At 44.8% G+C, this 21,768-nt stretch overlaps 2 protein-coding genes across 3 annotated transcripts in view; one reads left to right on the top strand and one right to left on the bottom strand.

The window, feature by feature from the left end:
- LOC307085408 (solute carrier family 22 member 23-like) overlaps nucleotides 1-11,706 on the bottom strand; it is a 32,481-nt gene extending 20,775 nt beyond the window's left edge. The window contains exons 1-3 of the mRNA XM_079750191.1: nucleotides 10,906-11,706; nucleotides 4,323-4,426; nucleotides 3,627-3,781 (exon numbers count right to left, since the gene is read on the bottom strand). Of these exons, the coding sequence (XP_079606317.1) occupies nucleotides 3,627-3,781; nucleotides 4,323-4,426; nucleotides 10,906-11,382 (736 nt within the window). The 5' untranslated portion in view covers nucleotides 11,383-11,706. The remainder of the gene's footprint in view (nucleotides 1-3,626; nucleotides 3,782-4,322; nucleotides 4,427-10,905) is intronic.
- Nucleotides 11,707-21,064: 9,358 nt separating this feature from the next.
- dspa (desmoplakin a) overlaps nucleotides 21,065-21,768 on the top strand; it is a 21,836-nt gene continuing 21,132 nt past the window's right edge. Inside the window, exon 1 of one of the 2 annotated variants that reach the window (XM_079750185.1) lies at nucleotides 21,065-21,474. In XM_079750185.1, coding sequence (XP_079606311.1) covers nucleotides 21,200-21,474 — 275 coding nt within the window. In that variant the 5' untranslated portion in view covers nucleotides 21,065-21,199. The remainder of the gene's footprint in view (nucleotides 21,475-21,768) is intronic. The other variant, XM_079750186.1, reaches the window with a different exon arrangement.

Genomic DNA, 21,768 nt, shown 5'->3' with positions numbered 1-21,768 from the left:
ACTTCAGAGAGCAAAGGGGTAATGACATGGAAAGAATATGGTAAATGGCCCTCGCTATGTAAAAACGTTGCTGACGTCAATTCCTACATATGCTCAAACATGTTCCATTCAGGGCAGCTGTAATCAAAGTTAGCCACAAAGTCTTCCAGTGGTGTTAAGTATTCAATGTCCCACAGCAGGAGGGAAGCACCCGCGTTAATCCCCATGGTGTTTACATTCGAGTCATCCAACTTATTCTCTCATCCTTAGCACAAACTTACAAACGTGTATAAACAGACCACTGCCCTCGGGTAAGGTGCCTTGCCCAAGGACACATTGCTGTTCCCGGTTGCAGTGAGAGATGATGCGTGACCGCTGAAACAAAACCCAGAGCTTTTGTGGTTGTAAAATGTTAAACGTCGCATGAGCGCATCCTTGTTTTGGGAACACGGCTGATTTGGAAAAGCCCCTTGGAGTCCGGTAACTAAGCCGCACGTTGATGCGAGCGCTGAGAGGAGTCCCACGTTCTAGAGGCCGGAACCCTAAGAACCGCTCGCCAAGAGGAGAGTGTCTGTCCAAGTACATGGTGTTCCCAACTATTCAGGTTGCCTCATAAAAACACCGCACAAAATACTAACTCTCAACAGCCAAACACACAAAAGTAAATAAACATAAAAGGGGTAATACATTGTTCTCTCTTGTTGAATAATATACAGCGTAGCCCATTGCTATAATATATAGTGTAGCACATTGCTACAATATATAGTGTGTAGTAACATTCACTTAGCCCCAGCAGGGTGAGAGATGTATTAATACCGAGAGAGACAGAGGGGAGGGGAGGAAGGTATGGCTGTTACCATAAACACATATAAATCAACCCCCAGCAACCCAATACAATGTACGTTTATTACGAACCCGTTGAGCCGGCTCTATGTGAAAATGTAACAATGATTACTGATGCTACAATGCTCAAAACGATAAGAAACAAAGGCGTGTAGGAATAAGGGCTAAGAACAGATCGGGACTAAGAGTCGGGATTTAGAATGTTTTATTGCTCACCGATTTACCTTATTGTAGCCGTCATAAGACATGGGAACTCAAGAATATATGATTTCTTATCTTTTTGCCCCATTCTTATTATCTGAATGTGCAGAGAGACATTGTGTGTACGTGTGCGTGGGCCATGGTGGCACTACGGGGTATTTAGAGTGGCACCCCTTAAAGCAGTGTTTACTCTGCACCATCATCAACTTGGAGACAATTGTAGTAAAAACCCAAATACCAGAATTAAAAGGAGCAAGGAGAGGAGATCGCCTTACCCCTCCCAAGAACTGGGAGTGAAGACCAGAGAACGCCCACTGAATGATGGCATAAATAATCAATAAAACCTGTGTGCTTGTGCACACATGCGTGCGGATGCTTGCACATGTGTGTGCGCATGTGCAAACACGTGCATGTTTGTGTATCAACCTCCTCCTAGAGTTATGGACCAGAATAATTGGCCTTTCCTGGAACTAAAGATAAAGCTGACTATAGAGTATAGACACTCGGCCCCCCAAGAGAACAGTCATTCAAATTCTTTCCTTTTCTTTCTCAACTGCTACATTTTGCAAGCTAGTTTTTCCTCTGGCACCTGGCTGCTTCCAGAGCACAGTGTTCATTTTACAGTTTAACTTTGCCCGTTTGTTTTCTACCGGTCACATGGGCAGGAAATGAATAGCATCTAACAAAAGCAATTCCGCATTTGCCTTTTTGCTTTAACCGATTCACCAACCGGGCGGCCGTACCATTAAACCCTGACGACGGAGCGAGAGAGAAGCTATTGAACTGTAATCGCTCTTCTGATGGGGATTAAATGGAGGTTAATGGTGTATTTGAATGGGTGAGACAGGTCCTCAGGATTTGGACCAAACTTGCCCAATTAGACATGCAGCCTCCTGCAGCCCCTCTGTCTCTCTCTCTCCCCCCCCCCTCTTTCTCCCTGCCCCTCCAACTCTCACTCTGTCTCCCTGCCTCTCCCTCTCTCTCTCTTTTTATCCCTGCTTCTCCCTCTGCCTCTCCCTCTCCCTCTCGCTGCCTCTCCCTCTCTCTCCCTCTCCACCTTGTCCCGAGAGATCCGAGAGTTGCTATTTCAGGAGCGCAGCGGAGCATGTCAAGGTATACCATGTGGAGTAAATTAGAGTGACAAGGACACAGAGGACCACCCCCCCTCACTCTACACATATTTTTGCCCCTTGGTCCCCCCTCTCCCGGACAGTTAGCGCAGCCAGCGAGGCTTTTAGGGATCGTTTGACCACGCTACAGCTTCGAGTGCAAGGCCAATTATCAGGAGGCCATCAAAAAGTATGTGCTCTTCTCCCCAAGAGAGAGAGAGAGAGAGAGAGAGAGAGAGAGAGAGAGAGAGAGAGAGAGAGAGAGAGAGAGAGAGAGAGAGAGAGAGAGAGAGAGAGAGAGAGAGAGAGAGAGAGACACACAGAGAAAGAGACACAGAGAGGGAGACACACACAGGAGAGAGAGAGAGAGAGACAGGAGACAGAGACAGAGAGAGAGAAAGAGAGAGAGAGAACGAGACACAGAGAAAGAGACACAGAGAGGGAGAGACACACACACACACAGGAGAGAGAGAGAGACAGGGGAGAGAGACAGGGGTGAGAGACAGAGAGAGAGACAGAGACAGAAAAAGAGAGAGAGAGAGAGAGAGAGACACACACAGATGAGAGAGAGACACACAGACGAGAGAGACAAACAGACGAGAGAGAGAGACAGGAGAAAGAGAGAGAGAGAAAGAGAGAGACCTCGTTCCCTCTTTACCAGCCCATTCATTCACTAGGAGGATGGGAACACTCTCATAAATACTGTTACACTCAAACAAAATTTAACCTGAGATCGTTTCAAGGGTAAAGTAGATGAGAGTCGTCGTAATAAGTAGTAGCGCTGGACATATCAAGATGGATTGAAACCAGTAAAAAAAAAAAAAAGAAAAGAAATTGATGTGGTCTCAACACGATTGTTCCCCAGCAGGTGAGAGCCTGCTCTGAGGCTGTGCTGCTCTCACTGGCAGACAGTTATATCACAGGGGCCACTGTGTGATCAGGTGTCCCCCACTGTAATGAGGGTCACGAATCGGGGGAGCAGGGGACAAGCTGAAGGATAACACTCACACACGTGTGCACACACACACACACACACACACACACACACACACACACACACACACACACACACACACACACACACACACACACACACACACACACACACACACACACACACACACACACACACGGAAATACACATACGTGCACACACATAAACCTATTCTGGTCCCAAACTATCACTGGTCCCGAAAAGGTCCCGAAATGGATTTCACTACGAGGTAGAAAACGAAAGAGGTCACGTGTTATCCATTTTAAAAGACTCGACAACACCCACTTCACAAATACGGTAAAGTGGGTGTTGGGATACTTCTTAAATCCTTACATGAATAATTGTATAAACTCAACAACCGCAAAAGGCATAAAACCCATCAAGAGGCATACCTGACTGCAGCAGGCTCACCGAGAGAAAGGTGGCAGGGGACAAGGGAAGGAAGGAAGGAAGGAAGGAAGGAAGGAAGGAAGGAAGGAAGGAAGGAAGGAAGGACTTACTCAGTACGAAGAGAGACAGGGTGATCCCCGCCAGGCAGAAGCCCTCAAAGAAGCGCAGGGTGCTGAACATGGGGACATTGACGGAGAAGGCCACCGTCAGCCCGAACACCAGCATGAACAGCACCGATATGATGAGCACCGGGTGGCGGCCGAACCTGGGGGAGACAGGGAGGAGAGCGCCCTTACTCAGGAGCACTCTGGAGGCTATTGAATGATAATAATACAAATACGAATAACTTTGTTATTTCTTTACAGAGCGCTCTTGTCACAATAACAGACAACAACATATTTACATAAAACCACAATTACATTTAGGAAATTTAGAAGATGCTTTTATCCAAAGCGACTTACATTAAGTACATTGGTCAGAAGAAAGAGTATGTAAGTTTAATATAATAATGTACGTTTCTCACTACTACAATACCTAAACATACATGCAACTATACAGGCAGGGCAGTGGACCGTGTTTGCAGAGCTATTGCTGGTTGAGTTCAAATGTACTTTATTAAGCCCAGATGGGTAATGAGGGCGTGACACTTTGTTTAAACATCTGGAGTCACGCCCTCATGTAGACAGTTAAAGGACTAGTAACAATCGTTTTATCAGGAATAAAAACATACAGAAAGAATAAATCACAATTCTATCTCTATACACATATTCTTTCCCTCAATGAGGTACTGACTGCTGTCTACTCACCAGTCTGCAAGGACCCCAAAGACCAGGTATCCAAAGATGGACCCAACGAGAAGAGAGAACTTTGCAATGTGGACTTTCCACGCAGAGTTGCACACGAGACCCCACTGTAGGGACAGACAGACAGAACGAAATGTTGACCATCCTGCCCAGATTTACAGTACAGCACACTTGGTTCCAGTACACTTTAATGCCAAAGCACACACGCCTACACTAACTGAAAGTAGCTATACCTATATCCTTATTTCAGGACTGAAAATGTTATATGAACAATAAATTCTTCTTGTGAATTAAAAATTTTAAGTGCGTCCGATCACAATAGGTCTAATAGCCGTTAACCGTTTTTTATAGTTATCAAAAGAGAAATAGTGAGCTTCTGTATTTTGTATAGATAACTCATGTAAATGTATCTTAATATTTCCGAAAGAAGGGTTCAATGGTGAGTTTGACGAAGGGAAAACAGTCTTTCACACAGACAGGACAGTCTTTGGTAAGTAAACATTCAGCCCAAACCAAACCACGAAATGGCTTTTCCTTAAGATTGCTTCAAAATTATTTAATCAACGTTTCAATTATTCATCCATTGTTTGATTTAGACGTGGACTTATACAGTGGAGACCCGTTATATTTTCTTTTACAGTTCTAGCTATTATGTATTGATTGATTCTACATGATTGACGCCCATTTCATCTGGGCTGAAGCTGGATATTTCCAGTACATGTACTTCAAATAACTGCTCCAGTCGCCTTGAGTTAAACATATATTTTGAGGGACAGGTGTCTGGGCGTCACATATAATGATACAATGTGTAAGAGATGCCATGTCTAAATGGGACAAGTTGGTAAGAAGTGGATGAGATTCACAGCATAATGCTCACCCATAAATGTTATATTTAGAGCTTGAACATGCATGAACTTTCGACCTTGTTGCCGGCTATGCACACATTTTAGGGCAGATTATAATCAGGGCAATAAAAAAAAGATCTCCGAAAGCTCTGGTGTGAAGGACTTGTGAATGAATCACCCAGAAATACTAATTAAAACAGAAAAGAAAGCTTGCATCTCCAGTTAACTTAAAGTATAAAGGCCTCATATATTGACCTGATTCAAGACAACTCGCATCAAGAAACAGACAGAAATGTCGAATTTGAGGCATTAACTTGGACCAACGCGTCAGGACTGAGAACAGGTCTATATGCGTCTCAACGCAATGGTAAATCATAGTTCCTCCGATGTCTCTCTGGGTGGTGTGGTGGTAAACTTCCATAACCTCTAGCATAGTGACCCGCTCCGCCCGGAACGCCGGGATTACCCGAAGAGACCAGCCGTCACATGGTCCCGGCATGCCACTCATTCATGGTTTCGGTGTCGATGTCAGCCATGGAAAAAAGGGGCCAGTAAGGAAGGCAACTGTTGCAAAGTCTGACCACCAGAATGGAGAAGAAGAAGACGAAGTAGGCCAAGGGCGAAAGTAAAAGCACAGGCCTTTTAAAAAAGGACATTGACCTCCCTCCAGACTACGATCAAGCAAGTATAAATCAAGGGGACTGCAAACTCTGTGTCCTTGTCTGTGCACGTGGTCAGAAGTTAGCAAATAGAAGAGTGTGCGTGGGAGTAACCTCAGGCACACCCCTCGTCAAAGAAAACTGGAAAATCAAGTGTGCTTCTAATAATCATAGTTTGAGTTTCCTGTGCGGTTTAACAGGATAGCCTCAAGGGACCGTGTAGGACAAATAACCAAAATTCTAGGAATAAGACTTCTTGCCGAAAACATGTGGCCGACTCAAACGTCAAGACACAGAGTGTCAGGAATACATAAATGCATACATGCATATGAACCCAACAAATTCTGTGAGAGAACAAAGTCTTACAAAATGCCTCACAGCAGGAGTTCAAGCTAGGTTGCCAATAGTCTATCGTCACCTCAGCTGCATATCAACTGCTATTGTTGTGCTTGTTTGAATGCAATGCATGAATAGTCTGAGTTTGTGTGTCTATTTGCATATAGACGGGCTACCATTAGAAGTGGCTGTCAACATTACCAAGATGGCTGACATCTTGCTACCCATGTTATTTTGACCCATATTTCAATAACGAAGAAGGTAATTTCTAGAACATATGGGCTACCACATCGTGTGTCTGTAATAGTTTGGTTGTATCAAACTGGGTTCAATTCAGTCCACTCGAGGAACGGTTGCTATAATGGACTTCTTACCGTCAGGCCAACAGCATCCATGATAAAGGTAGTCTCATGGGAATTTAGGAAATCATAGTAGGTACTATACGGAAGACTCAAGACGTCTCCAGTTACACAGGGATGCTCCAAAGCAATTAGTGTTGCAAAGGGAAGAGATAGTGATGCGGAGAGACCAGAGCATCGTAGCAAAGGTATACGTGCTGGTAGGCAGACACCATCACCTCAGACACACTCCTCATTTTAAAATTGAAAGTGTTAGCACCCCATTCCGTGGGCTTGAGACACATCTATTATGGATGCAGGCTGCACATGGCCCAGGATGAGAATGTCAGCTCAGTGCAGAAGACGAGTAAGCAAGCAAGGGATCGGGGACAATTGCAGCCATGCCACGCATTGCCCGCATTCCACTGCTGCGCTGCTGTAGTTTTTACACAGTCTTTGTTAGCACTGACAGCTAACGTTGATGCTACCTTCCGGGAGCTTCCTGATATTAGCAGGGTGAGGCAAACTAGTGTGTTGGAAAGATGCAGAGGAACGCCAAAATAAACCCAGCCATGTAAGCAGAAGTGGGTACGGGAAGCTGTCTGTTTATTCAAATAGGCATTGTAAAGAAGACACAGTCATTTTAATTACCCTAGCTCTTTTTGTCCCTGTAATTAACTCTCAGGGTGACAGTTGGAAACAGGCAAATGGTAAACTCAAACCATGCTTCTCACAAAAGTACATAATATGCACACACTTTGCACCGCAAATTGTGGTGCAAAGGGTTCTCTGCGTCTTTTGTAAGAAGTCATCTTATTGTGGCCATTATCTTTGGACCAATGCCCTCGTTCTCTGTGTTGGAATGGTCCGTTTAAACAGTGTCGCAAAAAACAACCTTGCAACTTTGCCTACATATTGATAACCAATCAACATTTCTTCTCCTACGCCCTCGTTACGACGCTAGGTATGCAATAAAACCCTTCCCAGGACTACATTCCATCGGCTAATCTTAAAAACAACCCCAAACGCAAATGGAAGCCAAAGGTCGGCCACCCTGCGCCGTGTTCAATCCGGCCTGTTGCAAAACGGCCCCTTATCACAAAGCAAACGAGCAGTACTTCTTCACTGTATGCTCTGCTAGCCTTCAACCCACCCCCACCTACACAGCCCCGCACCCACGTTTATTTATCATCTGTTGCTCACACAAAGTGTTCTCCTCCTACAGCTGACACCGGTGAGTGGTGGCGATTGTGCAGTTGACTTGGCATCTGCCATAGGGTCACCCCCTTCCCGACAGCTGAGACTGTTTTCAACTCTCCCACACTGACTCTGGATCGGCACAGCCGTGCGGGGGGCCAGCTGGGTAAATAGAGAGCCGAGCCGGGGCTAGGGGTGGGGGGGGGGGGGGGGGGGGGCATGCTAGGGCGGGCCGCGGTATCATCTTGCACATCTTCAGTTGCTCGGGGGGCGTGCGCACAATCACCAGCAGTGAACGCCGGGCTTGGGTGTGAGCGAGAATGTAGTGCTTTGAAAAATAGCCAGACTTACATGTTGGTATGGTTGTGTTTACCACTACGGTACATACCGCATACGTGCATGCGCAAGCAGACCCTATTTGACGTACATACACGCGTGTACATCGTCATGGTTGCAAATATCAGCAGCGGATTTAAATTGCTACCATCCGCTGATATTCATCCTCGAGAACCGAGGACCATGATTTCCCAGCCGCCCCTCCGTCATCAAAACGTTGCCTAATTAATATCATTAGACCGCCATCATGGGGGATTCACCCAGTGCTAATCTGTTGGTTTCACGAGGCCTTCTCACCACTGGATCAGGCAACGACCCACTGGGCTCCCCTCCATCCAGCCGCCAAGCCATCTGAGGAGCGGGAGAGGAGTATGTTGCAGCGAGACCCCCGTCTGTCTCTTAGTAATGATACAATCCCTGTTCCGACGGCTCAGGCCAATTAAGACAGGCCCAGAGGGGGGACGAGGACTCTATTAGAGGAGGACTCTGCATTAGCTCCATTCCCCAGCCTTCCCTTCTGAGATCTGCAGCATCAGAATGCCCCACTCCCTCTCCAGCATGAGAGGGTAACAGGCGGGGGATGTTATACCCTGCAAACCGATGTTTTACTCTTTTCCTCCAGACACTGAGACACTACGACTATGGTAGTACAAGGTAGTGCTCTGGCTGTGTAATATGCAACGGGGCTAGGCCTTATAACCCGGAAAATTGCTTGGAATTCCACGTGTCAAAGGATATTTATTGCAGGCTACGTAGTATTAGGTCATTAGAAAACAGTTGTTTGATTAGATGTAATTCAAACCTCATGTTGGGCTTGTCTATAGTCCATCTCTTTTCAGCTGCGAATCAAGAAAACCACAAATTGATCAGAAATGCTTTAGGAAGCCATGCAGTACAACACTGATTAAAACAAAAAGAAAAACGATAAACCCTCATTGATGGGCTTATTGATTTGACCGCCCCGGCGCGATTAGGGATTCAAACCAAATCCAAGTGTTTGCTAGAGTTCTCTGGGTGGTTACCCCACACACACACACACACACACACACACACACACACACACACACACACACACACACACACACCGTGTGCAGTACAACCGACAGGAAAGCCCCAGTCATCCCTTCCTGCCATGGTGTCACATCCTGGGGGTGTGACACCATGGGGAAGAGTCGGGGGTAGGGGGCGGGGGGGACCTGAGGAAGACCCAGGGAGTTCCGTGCACATGGTGAGCGATACGACACAGGCGAGCACATCATGGATGACTATTGATTGCTCCCAGACACCCCACTCCCTATGGGTGACCTTGTCAGGATGTGAGGGGGGCGGGGTAGAGGGTCAGGAGGAAAGGCGAGGAGGGTGTTTGTGCGGCTTGGCCCTTCCACCCCAGTGTGCGTAGACCCGGACACAGCCTTCCCCGCTCTGATAGTAGTGTCAATATGACATTCACAGCCTTTGCGTGCATACCCAACACACACCAACACACACACACACAAGCACGCACGCGCACGGGCACACACAGAGACACCTAAGCTGAGAGACACCCACAGCCACAAACACACAGACACAGACACACAGACACACACACACACACACACACATTATGATTCATGACTCTACATTGCATGCAAAAGCCATGCTGTCATTTCCATGAGTGTGCAGATTTTTTTTGAATATATTAAAATCCATATTTGAGAGAAAGATCTAAAACATATGTTTAGTGTATATTTAAAATCTCGGGCTTTGATGTACAACCGCACATGAATATGACCCGGGGAAGTAAAATGAAGTAGTTTCAAATGGGAACATGTGAAGTGAGAAACAGATTAGTTATTGCCAACAGAAAGGCACACTCTGTTTGACACAACCTTTTCTATATCCAGGGTTCTGATCAGAGTATCTTTACTGAAGGCTGTTACATGTATTTATTGATTGACTACTGGACACTTGCCAAATACCTGAAAGGACCTCTGTCTAGAGAATATTCAATTCCGTAGAAACTAAACATCTGTTGAGGTGAACAATGGAAAATGTTGGGAAATCCCATTTGAGGATTTACTCCTATAAATGAATGAATGAAACAATCGTATATATTCATGAACATAGAGCTGTCATTTCAGTGCAAGTACTAAATAACTTCCAATTATTCCAATCGAACATATAGGCCATCATTGCTGGTTGGAATACAACACCATAAGGTATTTTCCCAAATACGATGGCTGCGTGCCAAGGGCCACAGAAAGAGAGACTCATATTTTAGAAAGAGGGGGACCATTATCCGTGTCTTGAGAGGGTCTACATGACAGTTTACGGATGTGACCCAAAGGCCCGGGGCTTTCTGCAATGCCATGGCGAAACATGCCACCCTGGTCATCCCCCATCGCTGTAGACTGCTGGCTATAGGTCGCACCATGCATCAGCTGCTCCGGTGAGTCATGTCGGACTGTCAGTTCAAATGCTCTCCGGGAGCTTTACTGAATAATCGCCTACATCCAGTCGGTGAACACGACTGACTGAACACAAACGATCCGATCTTGAAAGCAGATTGCAGGCTATTCAAGGCTGTATGCAAATATCCATTGATATATTTCAGTGATAGGATCACGGTGTCCTTTTTTGTTGTTATTGTTTTATTATTTCACAGAGTAAAGCTCGCATAAACCGGAGAAAGAGATACACTGCGCATATATTAAAATAGACCCATCTTGAGGACAGGGGCACTGTTGTTATCATACATGGGGAGTGGGAATGTCGAAGGCAGCACCACATCGCCTATCCACCCCAACCCCTGGACACTGATCCACAATACGAATCTCACGACACTTCATGCATGCAATTAAACAAGGGATGCCCTTGCTAATAGGAACATGCTTACCTTGGTAACGACATTCCGTACCAGTCCGGTCTGCAGCTCAAACGTCCACTCTGTGCAGTGGCACTGCATGCTGCTGCTGTCATTGCGAGTGCCATAACTCCCATTAGCGTATATAAAAGATGAACGCGTACTGCTTCTGCTGCTATTGTGTGGACCTTGAAACAACGCCGAATGACTTTTGGATAAATTGGTCGTGTTAGCCACGGGTACGACACATGTGATGTTGGGCTGGGCGAGCAGGAAATTATCAGAGTACTGGCTGAATCCAATGAACAGCGCCGGGATCCATGTCAGCACGATGAGCTGTCTCTGGTACTTCCCGAATCCCCCGAGGAACGGGAGCACACAACCGTCGATGCGTGTCAGCAGCCCCGGCGTGGCTGTGGCTTCGGGGGACACGAAGCCGTTCTCGGGCTGCTGGTGGTCGTCCTCCGGCTCCGTCTCGAGCTGCACCACGGCCATCGCGGTTTCGCTCATCCTAGATGCGTGTGTTAGCGCAGCCGGGGTTGGCACTAGTGCTACCCCCCCTTTCGACTCCACAATGCGTCAATGCCCCCGCGCTGATGGGGAAAGTCGTGCGCAGTCACTCACTGGAATGGGAAATAAGACGCAGCTCTTGTGATCAGGAAGCCGATCATGCCAGGAGAAGGTACATGGGGAATGCCGCTGTCCCTGAATCCTGGCTGTTGCTGCCCCGGTGTTGTTGTTGTTGTGGTTGTTGCTGGATTCTCATAAAGCGGGATTGCAGAATTTACCGAATAGAAAATCTGGTTTTGAAGGATCAAATAAAGGTTTGCCCCCTCGCCCTTACGCCCTCCCGGTGAGCCATGTTGATTGTGTTTGTGCGGTGTGGCTATGGAGTAATCACAGAGGAAGTCCCGTGTCTGTCAGAGCCTCCTATTTCCTGGAGGTGCCACAGGTAACACACCTGCTGTCCGGGTAAATGCATAGCCTGCTAATCTAAGCACACCTTTTGGGTCAACGGATGTAATTCAATGCAAATCAATGATAGTACATTGTTTAACTTCTTAGAAGAGACTGCTTAGCGCTAGACAGTATGACGCCAGTACGTTTTTAAAAAGAGGCGGGGTAAAGCAGGACCAAGCCCCGCCCTCTACTCAGTTGCTAACCTCATTCAAGCAGACAGCAATATTAAACATCTGTAAAGACTAGTTGAAACGAATTGTTTGTTTTGTCTTGCACAGTATAGTCGAGCACGATCAACACTCCCAACAGCTATACAGCCCTATCTTGTATGTTTGTTAAGGAGACTTGAAGAAAGTTTGAGAGTGAAAGACCTTGCCCTTGCCCTGTGGAAATGGCTGCTGGTGGTGGTGGTGGTTAGGGTTAAGGTTGCCACCTATTTGGCATATAAACAAACTAGGCCCTATAATGAAAAACATGATAAGAGCTGAACATTATGTAAGTCTGACATTTTGGTAAACTCTCTTGAAAGGTTCATTCTTACAGCTCTTGCAACATGGCCAGATACCCTTTCCTTGCGTGACGTTGGACAGCTGTGTTTATGCATTTTGACATTCCTTGCTTTGCAGGCTGGACATTTTCATAATTTACACAAGAATATAGCAATACGGCTAGATGTAATATAGATTAAGAACAAACGTGTGTCTCTGTCCTGACTTCCCAGCCAGAGATAGCAAAATCGTAAATCAAATGTTCGATTAAATTTTAATGAAATTGCATTTGTATAGCCCTTAATCATAGGTACAGTCTCAAAGGGCTTAACAGGCCATATATTTAAGATGCATTAAATTCATCCATATTGAATGTATCATTCCACATATCATAAAAATATAAGGTTTAGTAATAAATATAACATTGCTATATGGATCAATCGTTAGCTGTCTCATTATGCCCACCAGACCATGCTTTTTGAGGTACATGACACACATTTATTACATTGGACCAAAGGCCTTGGTGTGTTTTTAATAATCTTGGATGTTATTACCTTTCCGAAACAACGACTTGAGCCAAAAGTGTTTTGCTTTACTGGTAAATGAATATGTTTGCAACTCATCTGAGTTCCAGTTGCATCTGTCGGTCCTGTTCTGCCCGGTTACAGAAACATAAACGAATATTGGTGTCTGGGGAAACTCAGACATGTTTGCCCCGCAGCCCTCAGTGGCAGATGATTCATCTGCCACTGAGGGCTGGTACAGTATGTTCGAGGGCTTCTAGACATGGTTGATCACCAGTAACCTTTATATCAGCACAAATGTCCTGTACTATTTAATAATAATAATAATAATAATAATAATAATAATAATAATAATAATAATAATAGTAATAATCAGCCTCATCATCATATCTACTCTATAGCATACCTCTTAAAATATAAGTTACCAAGTTCCCCATAGATTTTCCTGTTTGCTATAACTGATTTATTGCATTTTCCTTTTGTGCATGTGTATATTAGTGTGAGTGTGTTTGTGTGTTTGTGTGTGTGTGTGTGTGTGTGTGTGTGTGTGTGTGTGTGTGTGTGTGTGTGTGCATGCAGGTTTGTCTTATATGCATGAGGTATATTGTGTGTGTGTGTGTGTGTTGGTGTGTGTTTGTGTGTGTGTGTGTGTGTGTGTGTGTGTGTGTGTGTGTGTGTGTGTGTGTGTGTGTGTGTGTGGTTGTGAGTGTGTGTGTTTGCGTGTGTGTATGTGGTTGTAAATGTTCTGCTGAGTGTGCTTGTGTGTGTTTATTTCACTTGGACCATACACACAAAAGCATTGTAATTGGCCTGGTTGGCACAGGTCCTTGATGTACTGTCTCAACGCTAAGAATTTGTTTAGAATATTATTTTCAAAGTATTCCTGCTAATGCTAAAAAAACTGATTATGAAAATCATTTCAGTTTGATGTCTGGCAAACACAGCATATTTAGCTTTTTCCATGTTGATTGCTTAAGCTATTGTTTGAAACATATTTATAGGTCAGCTTGAAAGTTTCCTGATGACTGAGTCAGCAGATGGGCTATTGCAATATATAAAAATAAAGCGCTGACTCTGGCTGTATTCCGGGGAGTCCAGTGTGGTGGTGACCACCTCAAGGCATTTCTCTAAGTGTTTTTTCCAAGATCTCTTTCTACTTTAAGTTAGTTAAATTTTTTATCCTTTTTATTTGTATTCATTTATTTTAATAAATACAGTTGATTACATTGTTTAAATAATACTAAATCATGATATGAAACTAAATTAAACATAATAGTCTCGGACTAAGCTAGTCTGAAGCATAAGGTTACTGTGCCTACTAAACAAAGCTTTACCCTAAAGCCAAACTAGCAGGGAAACAAAACAAACAAAACAATAGCATGTAATAAAGTATGTAACACCATAACACAGAAATGATGACGATGAATGAAACATTTTTCAACATTCATGTGTCGAGGTCCATCATAATAAATGTTAAAAGTACAACATCTAAATGTGTCGGCCGATTGTCTGCATATATCATTTTTATATTCTACATATTCACAATTATAAACCCATTTTAAAGAAGCCAAATAATTACATCATTATGTTCTTTCACAGTAGGCTTTTCAAGAAATAAATTCAAGTGTGTTGGTGTCATGGCAACTAGGCTCCCTTACAGACTGCTGGCTGTCTCTCATGGGGGTCTTCTCAGGGCTCTGAGGAACCGTTCTCATGGTCCCCTTCAGTCCTCTTCCTTCAGCTTGTGGAGGAACCGTTCTCATGGTCCCCTTCAGTCCTCTTCCTTCAGCTTGTGGAGGAACTGTTCTCATGATCCCCTTCAGGCTCCCCTCCCTCCCACCCCCCCACTCTGACAGCTGCCCTGCGTCTGCTCTGGGCTCTCCTACCAGGGGAGTTGTGTAATAATGTAATGCTATATCATAATGTATTCATTCCGGAGCACGCATTGAAACGATTGCATACCGTGACTCATTTGGCTACATCTCTAGAAAAGCTTTATAATCCATCATCAGTGGGGTTTGCCTTTGTTATACACATACAGTACATATTTATTATTGTGGCACAGTATTGTGAACCCCCACGCCCCCCCCCCCCCCCATCATCCTGGACCCTGCTTCCGGCTCCCCATCATGCCTGGTGCCTCTAGTGGCCGGAAACTGGTGCTCGCCTACGAGTGAGAGGGAAGGTAGGCAGGCTAAGGTGACCTCTGAGTGAGAGGGCAGGTAGGCAGGCTGAGGTCACCTATTAGTGGGAGCGAAGGTAGGCAGGCTGAGGTGACCTCTGAGTGAGAGGGTAGGTAGGCAGGCTGAGGTCACCTATTAGTGGGAGCGAAGGTAGGCAGGCTGAGGTCACCTATTAGTGGGAGCGAAGGTAGGCAGGCTGAGGTGACCTCTGAGTGAGACGGCAGGTGCGGAGCCTGAGGTCACTGGAGGCCCGTGTCACAGAGGTCAAAGGGCAGATTCCTTCCTTTAGAGGTAGGGACATGGAGGATAATGAAGACGAGCTGTGTTCTCTTCTCCTTCCTACGCTGTCTTCAGAATACTCTGGAGATGGAATACACTCTCTGATGGAATGTGCAGAATAACAATTTCCCTTTAAAATAATGACATACTGATACTTTTTCCCCTGCAAAAACGTCTCCACATGCAAGGCTCATATACCCCTACTCGACCTGGCATTTGCATGCCTTTTACCACTATCCAAATTATATCCCATGGCCTTAAATGCATGATAATGCCAGGTGTTAAGGGGGTTCTTATATTTAAATCCGTTCTCCTCAATCCAAACTGTTGCCATGCAGCGACACACACTGGTTCACTCGAAAAATAGACTTCTGTCTCCTTGTGATGTGACCTGTTTAAATAAAGGTAAAATAAAGTAATAATAGTAATCATTTTCTTCTATTCTCAATAAGCTGCCATTCCCGGGTTTAAGAAGATGATATTGTCACTATTTTTTCATTTGGTGTAGTTGTATGTTTGGTCATAGAAACTTTAAACATTAGTGTGCCTCTGATCTGAGAAGGATTTTCCTTGAGTAAACAGTGTGATTGGCTTCACACCGGTCTATTGGAATAGCCTTCTATGTGGAACGAACAATGAAAAATAATAAACAAAAGAACCGACAAATGTAATGACAATGGGAGTGAGGTCATGGAATACACAAAGATTTAAACCAGCATGACATTTCCTTTTGAATGAACACCCCAAATAAACAAAAACATATTGTAAAAAAAGTTGTGCAACCGCAATAAATTGGAACCAACAATGATGCTTTTCTTTAAAAAATCAGCCCAGGGCCTTATTTCTGCAAGCATAATCTCCTTGGGGCAACCCATAATAGGAAACACTAAAACAAACTAAAACCCTTAATTTAGGGAGATAGCCTACATTGGAAGAAACAGCAGAGGCATGCCAGAGCATCGGAGACAGCAGCTGAACTAATATGGTGACGTAGTCTGAGCCATCCAAGCCCTATAGCTCCACATCTGGACCCAATAGAAAATGTTATAAAGTCTTAAATCTAGGTCTTGCAACAAAAATTCCTGGAGGCTAGCCTATCTGTTGCTCATGTGAATTCACAACTACACCTATACTTACTATATCTGCTGGTGAAAAGTGTTTTTGGTTACCTTCCAATCAATTTAAGTCACAGAACTCTTGGAAGAAACAATAACACCATCTGAAAGAGTGTGAAACACCACAAGACAATAATATGTGAGTCATGCGATGAGTGCTTCCACACATCTATCTGGGCTTATAGTTCACCCTAGTGGCTGCAGCGTGCACTGCTCATGTTTTCTGACTACGACCAATAACAAAATAATTATAAATCTATTCTGCCGAGATATATACAAAGAAATTACTGCTTTTTGGTCATCTGAGACGAGGACACTTTTAGAGATTTTAACAATGTATTCAAAACAAAAGACAGGGCACACAGCAAACATTTCCTTTTGAACTCGTATCCCTATTTATCTTTCGTTCATTCATCTATTCCTATATATGTGGGCCAATGTTCTTTACAGCATAACAAATATTGACCGACTGTAAGCGAAACCTTGTGACACCACGTTGGAGCTGGTGAGGGAACAACTGGTAACAATCTTTTCCACACTGCTGCCCCCAGCTGGCCAACTTAGAGAACGTGAGTGTTATTTACTACTTTCGCATTTTAAGTTCTAAAAAACAATGTAGTTTAACCGGTATTTTATTATCATTAGTAAAAGTCGCATGCAACATTTTATTCTATAATTTTCAATACATTTTTAATAAAAAAGAATAAACTTGGGGGTGGCAATCCATTTCCCCAAACATCCATTCATGAAAGGGGTAGGCCTACATTATTAGTAGTTTTATAATTATTGATGAAATGATTATAACTATTGTTTATATTTGAGATCAGTGGGATCGGTTTGCTCCTCCTTGATTTATTGCAGAGACAATACAAAGTGCAGAATTATCCCCACCAAGTCCAGCCAACTGAAACCAGCCATTGTTCGTTCATTTTCGTGTCTGGGTTGTTATCATCCAAACCTGCTTGTCTTATTGCCCAGCCACACCTGTCAGCCATACAGAGGAAACGCCCTTGCAAAGTTCACCTTTGTGTTAGTGTGTGTGTGTGTTCGCGTGTGTGTATGTGTGTTCGCATGTGTGTATGTGTGTGTGTGTGTGTATTTGTATGCGTTTGGATTTAGTGTTTGTATGTTTAATTGAATAAATATAACCCCCCCCCCCCCCCCCCACCCGTACACTCACACACTCTGTTAATTCCAACCTGCTGGTTTGAGAAAGATTCCAGCAACCCATTCTAACTCTCTCTCTCTCTCACAGTCTGTGTACTGTAAATTGAGGACACGGCGGGTTTCTGTTTGGGGCAAAACAAACATTCTCATTTCGGAGAACTCTACCCTGAAAAACCTTGATTTTCATTGCAACCCGCTGATGTGTGTGTGTGTGTGTGTGTAATATGGCCTAATGTCTAGTCGCGTACACACTTGTTTCTCAGCGTACTGCAACGTGGCCTGATGTCTAGACAGGTGCACAGCTGGTACACAACGTATATGTAAGCATTGAGTCACACTTAAACGGTCTGTGATCGTCTGTATTTCTTTTGTATCCATGACGCACACATCCAGATTCATAGAGGTTTTAATATGTCCACACCCTGCCAGTAGCACGTTGCCAGAGAGTAATAACACCTCACTGTGATCTGCATACCTGTTTGAAGTGCAAGTCATGCAGGAACATTGTATGGTTTAACACTGTGTCAAATTAGATCAGACACACAATCAACCTGACCAAGCACACACATACACGAGCACTCACACACACACGCACACACACACACACACACACACACACACACACACACACACACACACAGATGCGCACACACACACACACACACACACACACACACATAAACACACACATGCAAGGTCAGCAAGTACTACCATCAATGAGCAAGGGTTATTTCTAATATGACACATTACTGCCAAAACCCTTTTTCTGATGTTGAGCAACCTCACTGTAACAGGAGGTCATCATTTCACTCCAAAACAAGTTAGGGAGGATTCACTTTCGACCCTTCCAGTAAGAAACCGCTCTGTCAAACCAACTCCCGCTATATGACTAAGAGAGATAAAGTCAAGAGGATTATCCGCCCAGGAGACTCATCATCAAGCCCTTGATGTCATTGACTCCAATTAGAATGTTTCTTGCATGTTTGCTGTTTCTTCACTTTGGACAGAAACCGAGTTCCCAGAATAGACCCTGAACTTGAACCTGACCTCACAAAACACACATAATATTAACTACACGTATCTTGTAAGTCTTGGCACACTCTGTGAACCACTTCCGCAGCCAAGTGAATCTTAAGGCTTAAAACCAACACCATCAAACCAACCCCATACTTCATATCCCAAAACGAATGCACTGTCAGGTAACACTCGCAGGTGAGAGGGCGGCGGCCCTGACGACCTCACAGGGCGGCTCTGGATGGCACACCCATAGAACCTCCCAGAAAGAACAGAGTGGGGCAGTGGGCGTGGGCGTGCCTAGCTGTATGCCTACGTTTGTGTGTGCTTGCGCACGGCTTTGTGTGTATGATGATAGACAAACGAGCGAAACGGGCAACACCCAGGCCACACCTCGAGGGTGACAGTAACGGCTTCTGGGAATGCTGGCGATCTCCTCGTCACGCCACAGCTTCCCGGGGTCTTGCCTCTACAAGTCGCTCCCGATACCATCTTCAGAGTGACCGCGTAATGACCCCCGCGGACAAACCCGTTGCGTTGAAAACAAAAAGAAAACGACTTCAATGTGACTCATGCTGTGCCACTTTGATGCGATTATATCGTTAAGTGTCATACTGAATCCACCTAAGTTCCTCCAGTTTACACTAGGGTGAAGGCGGGGGGGGGGGGGGGGGGGGGGGCAGGGCTTTCGCACACCGGGCACGTCCTGTCTTGCGTTTGGGGTTTGGTTTGGAGAGGCGAAGATGGATAGAGGGAGCGACAAAACGAGAAGGAGAGACACCCATCAGCCCTACCCAAGGCGAGCAGGGTGGGATTATGATGTAGGGTGAGTCCAATCTTGTGTTTGGATGTGTTCCCACACTCCCAGCCCGCCAGAGGTATCCTCGCCGCCGATTTGAACCATACAAAAAAGCAGAATACTCATTAAAAACATGTGGTTTCTCGACTGCTCCAGCCTCAGGATGTGTTGTAGGGTCATTGAGTCTCACCCCATACTCATTTTAGGTGTATTAATATTACGGTAATAAACAATGCCTTCATGTACTGTGAGAAATTTTGAGTGATAAAAAAACTGCCACAATTGGGGTTAAACTCAATGAAATGATAAGCTGTTGGAACATGAATTTCCATTGAAACATTAGTTCATTCATGGGCTTCTTTCTAAAGTTCAAGATGCTGCGGCCTGCTCAAGAGTCCCGTAGGGCTCGCCGCCCGCCAGTTGGGCATCCCTGTCTGAAGCTGATTCTGTTCCTGGTTTGGGAATCGTAAACGGCTCGTCCCTCACAACATGTGTGCAAGCATTAACTGCAAGCAGCGGGGGGTCAGTGCAGGTGTAGAGCTGTCAGGGGATGAAGACATTCCATACATTGACATCTCACTCTCTCACTCACTCTCCCGCCTCTCTCTCTCTCTCTTTATGTTTCTCTCTCTCAGACACTCCCTTTCTCTCGCTCTCTCTTCCTCTCCCCCCCCTCTCTCTCTCTATAAAGCACCAAAGGGCAGGATATTTCATTTAACTACTACTTTGTATAGCATTTAACTTGTATTTAAGTTTACAACTAATATAAAGGTATAAGTAATGAAATTGTCTGAGAAATCCTAAACCAATGAAAAAGATTCAATGTCACCGTCACATTGGACATAGGCATACCTCAGTTATCGTGTATTTATGTAAGTGTTTGTATCTCTCACGCACACATCAACTCACTCACACAAACACACACACACACACACACACACACACACACACACACACACACACACAAACACACATACACAAACACACGCATACAAACCCACACACCCTTAGTCACACGCCTACAGGTTGGGCAATGCCTCAAAAGGGCGTGTGACTAGACCTGAACACTCACACCTTTCACTTTTCCAATCCAGACACACCTATGTGAGGAGTGGGCGTTCATTACATTGCGCATTTTTGGGAATGCGTGCAAATTAAATGGGCTGGGCACACAAATGAATCAGTTATAATATCATCAAACATATTTGAATATTTTCTTTAACAAAACAAAGCTAAAAAATAAATGTTGAAATGAAAATAGATTCTTGCGTCAACGCACGCCATGCACTCCAGGAGAGAACTTTGACCTCAGGAATGTTCACCCGAGCAGGATAAATGTTTAACCCAACATGGACACTTAATATTTATCCGCACAACCACTAGACAGGACAAGGCGCAGGAATAGTTCCTTGAAAAAAATACGAGAGAGAGAGAGAGAGAGAGAGAGAGAGAGAGAGAGAGAGAGAGAGAGAGAGAGAGAGAGAGAGAGAGAGAGAGACAGACACACACACACACACACACACACACACACACACACACACACACACACACACACACACACACACACATATGCAGACACGCAGACACACACCCAGAAAAACACATACGCACACACACAACAAGGTGTGGCTTCTATCCAACACAGAGCTTCCGTCTTCCAACACAAGAGGCACAGTATCTGCGCTACAGGCGGAGCGCGCAGGACCTGTCCGAGTTGGGACAGCAGAGTTAACTTTTCAACTGGTTGTTGTGTTTGCATTTTCTTAACAACGAGCCTGGATTACAACAGACAGCGAGCATGAGTATGTACGACTCTCAAACGAGAATGAACACACTCGGCCAGAGAAGTGGTTCTCGGCCCGATCTGTCAGGTGCGAGTTTCAGGAACGACTGTGGACCCATGATGCACGTCGGAGGAAACGGCTATCAGGGAGAATATAACGACGGCTACAACCAGGTGTACACGACTTACTCCAAATCGTCGATGCACGGTGGTGGAAGTGGCGGCGGAGGACACCAGAAAATGGTTTACAGCACTGTCGGTGGAGGCGGAGGCGGAGGTGGAGGTGCAAAGTAGGTTACAAGTTTTTAACTGTTCTTGATAACCTAACAGGTAGCTGCCTGCACTTTATATCCTGAATGCTACAGGCTTATGAACCATCAATATTCAATATTGTTTGACAAATTCAGACAAAGCAATATTCCAGAAATCATCTCAATAGAATAGCTTTCTTTCCACAATCTACTGAGTATAGGGCAATGTGCGTCAGGACATTTGAACAACAGGTCAAACGTCTCCGTTTTAGAAAGGTGCACACATTTTCTCCTTTTGCCTTACATAAACATTCAAATAATAATGAATATTAT

Source organism: Pollachius pollachius, assembly GCF_949987615.1.
Source record: "Pollachius pollachius genome assembly, chromosome: 14".
Lineage (NCBI taxonomy): Eukaryota > Metazoa > Chordata > Actinopteri > Gadiformes > Gadidae > Pollachius > Pollachius pollachius.
Note: the sequence above shows the minus strand (reverse complement) of the source record. Positions and strands in the feature narration are given on the sequence as shown.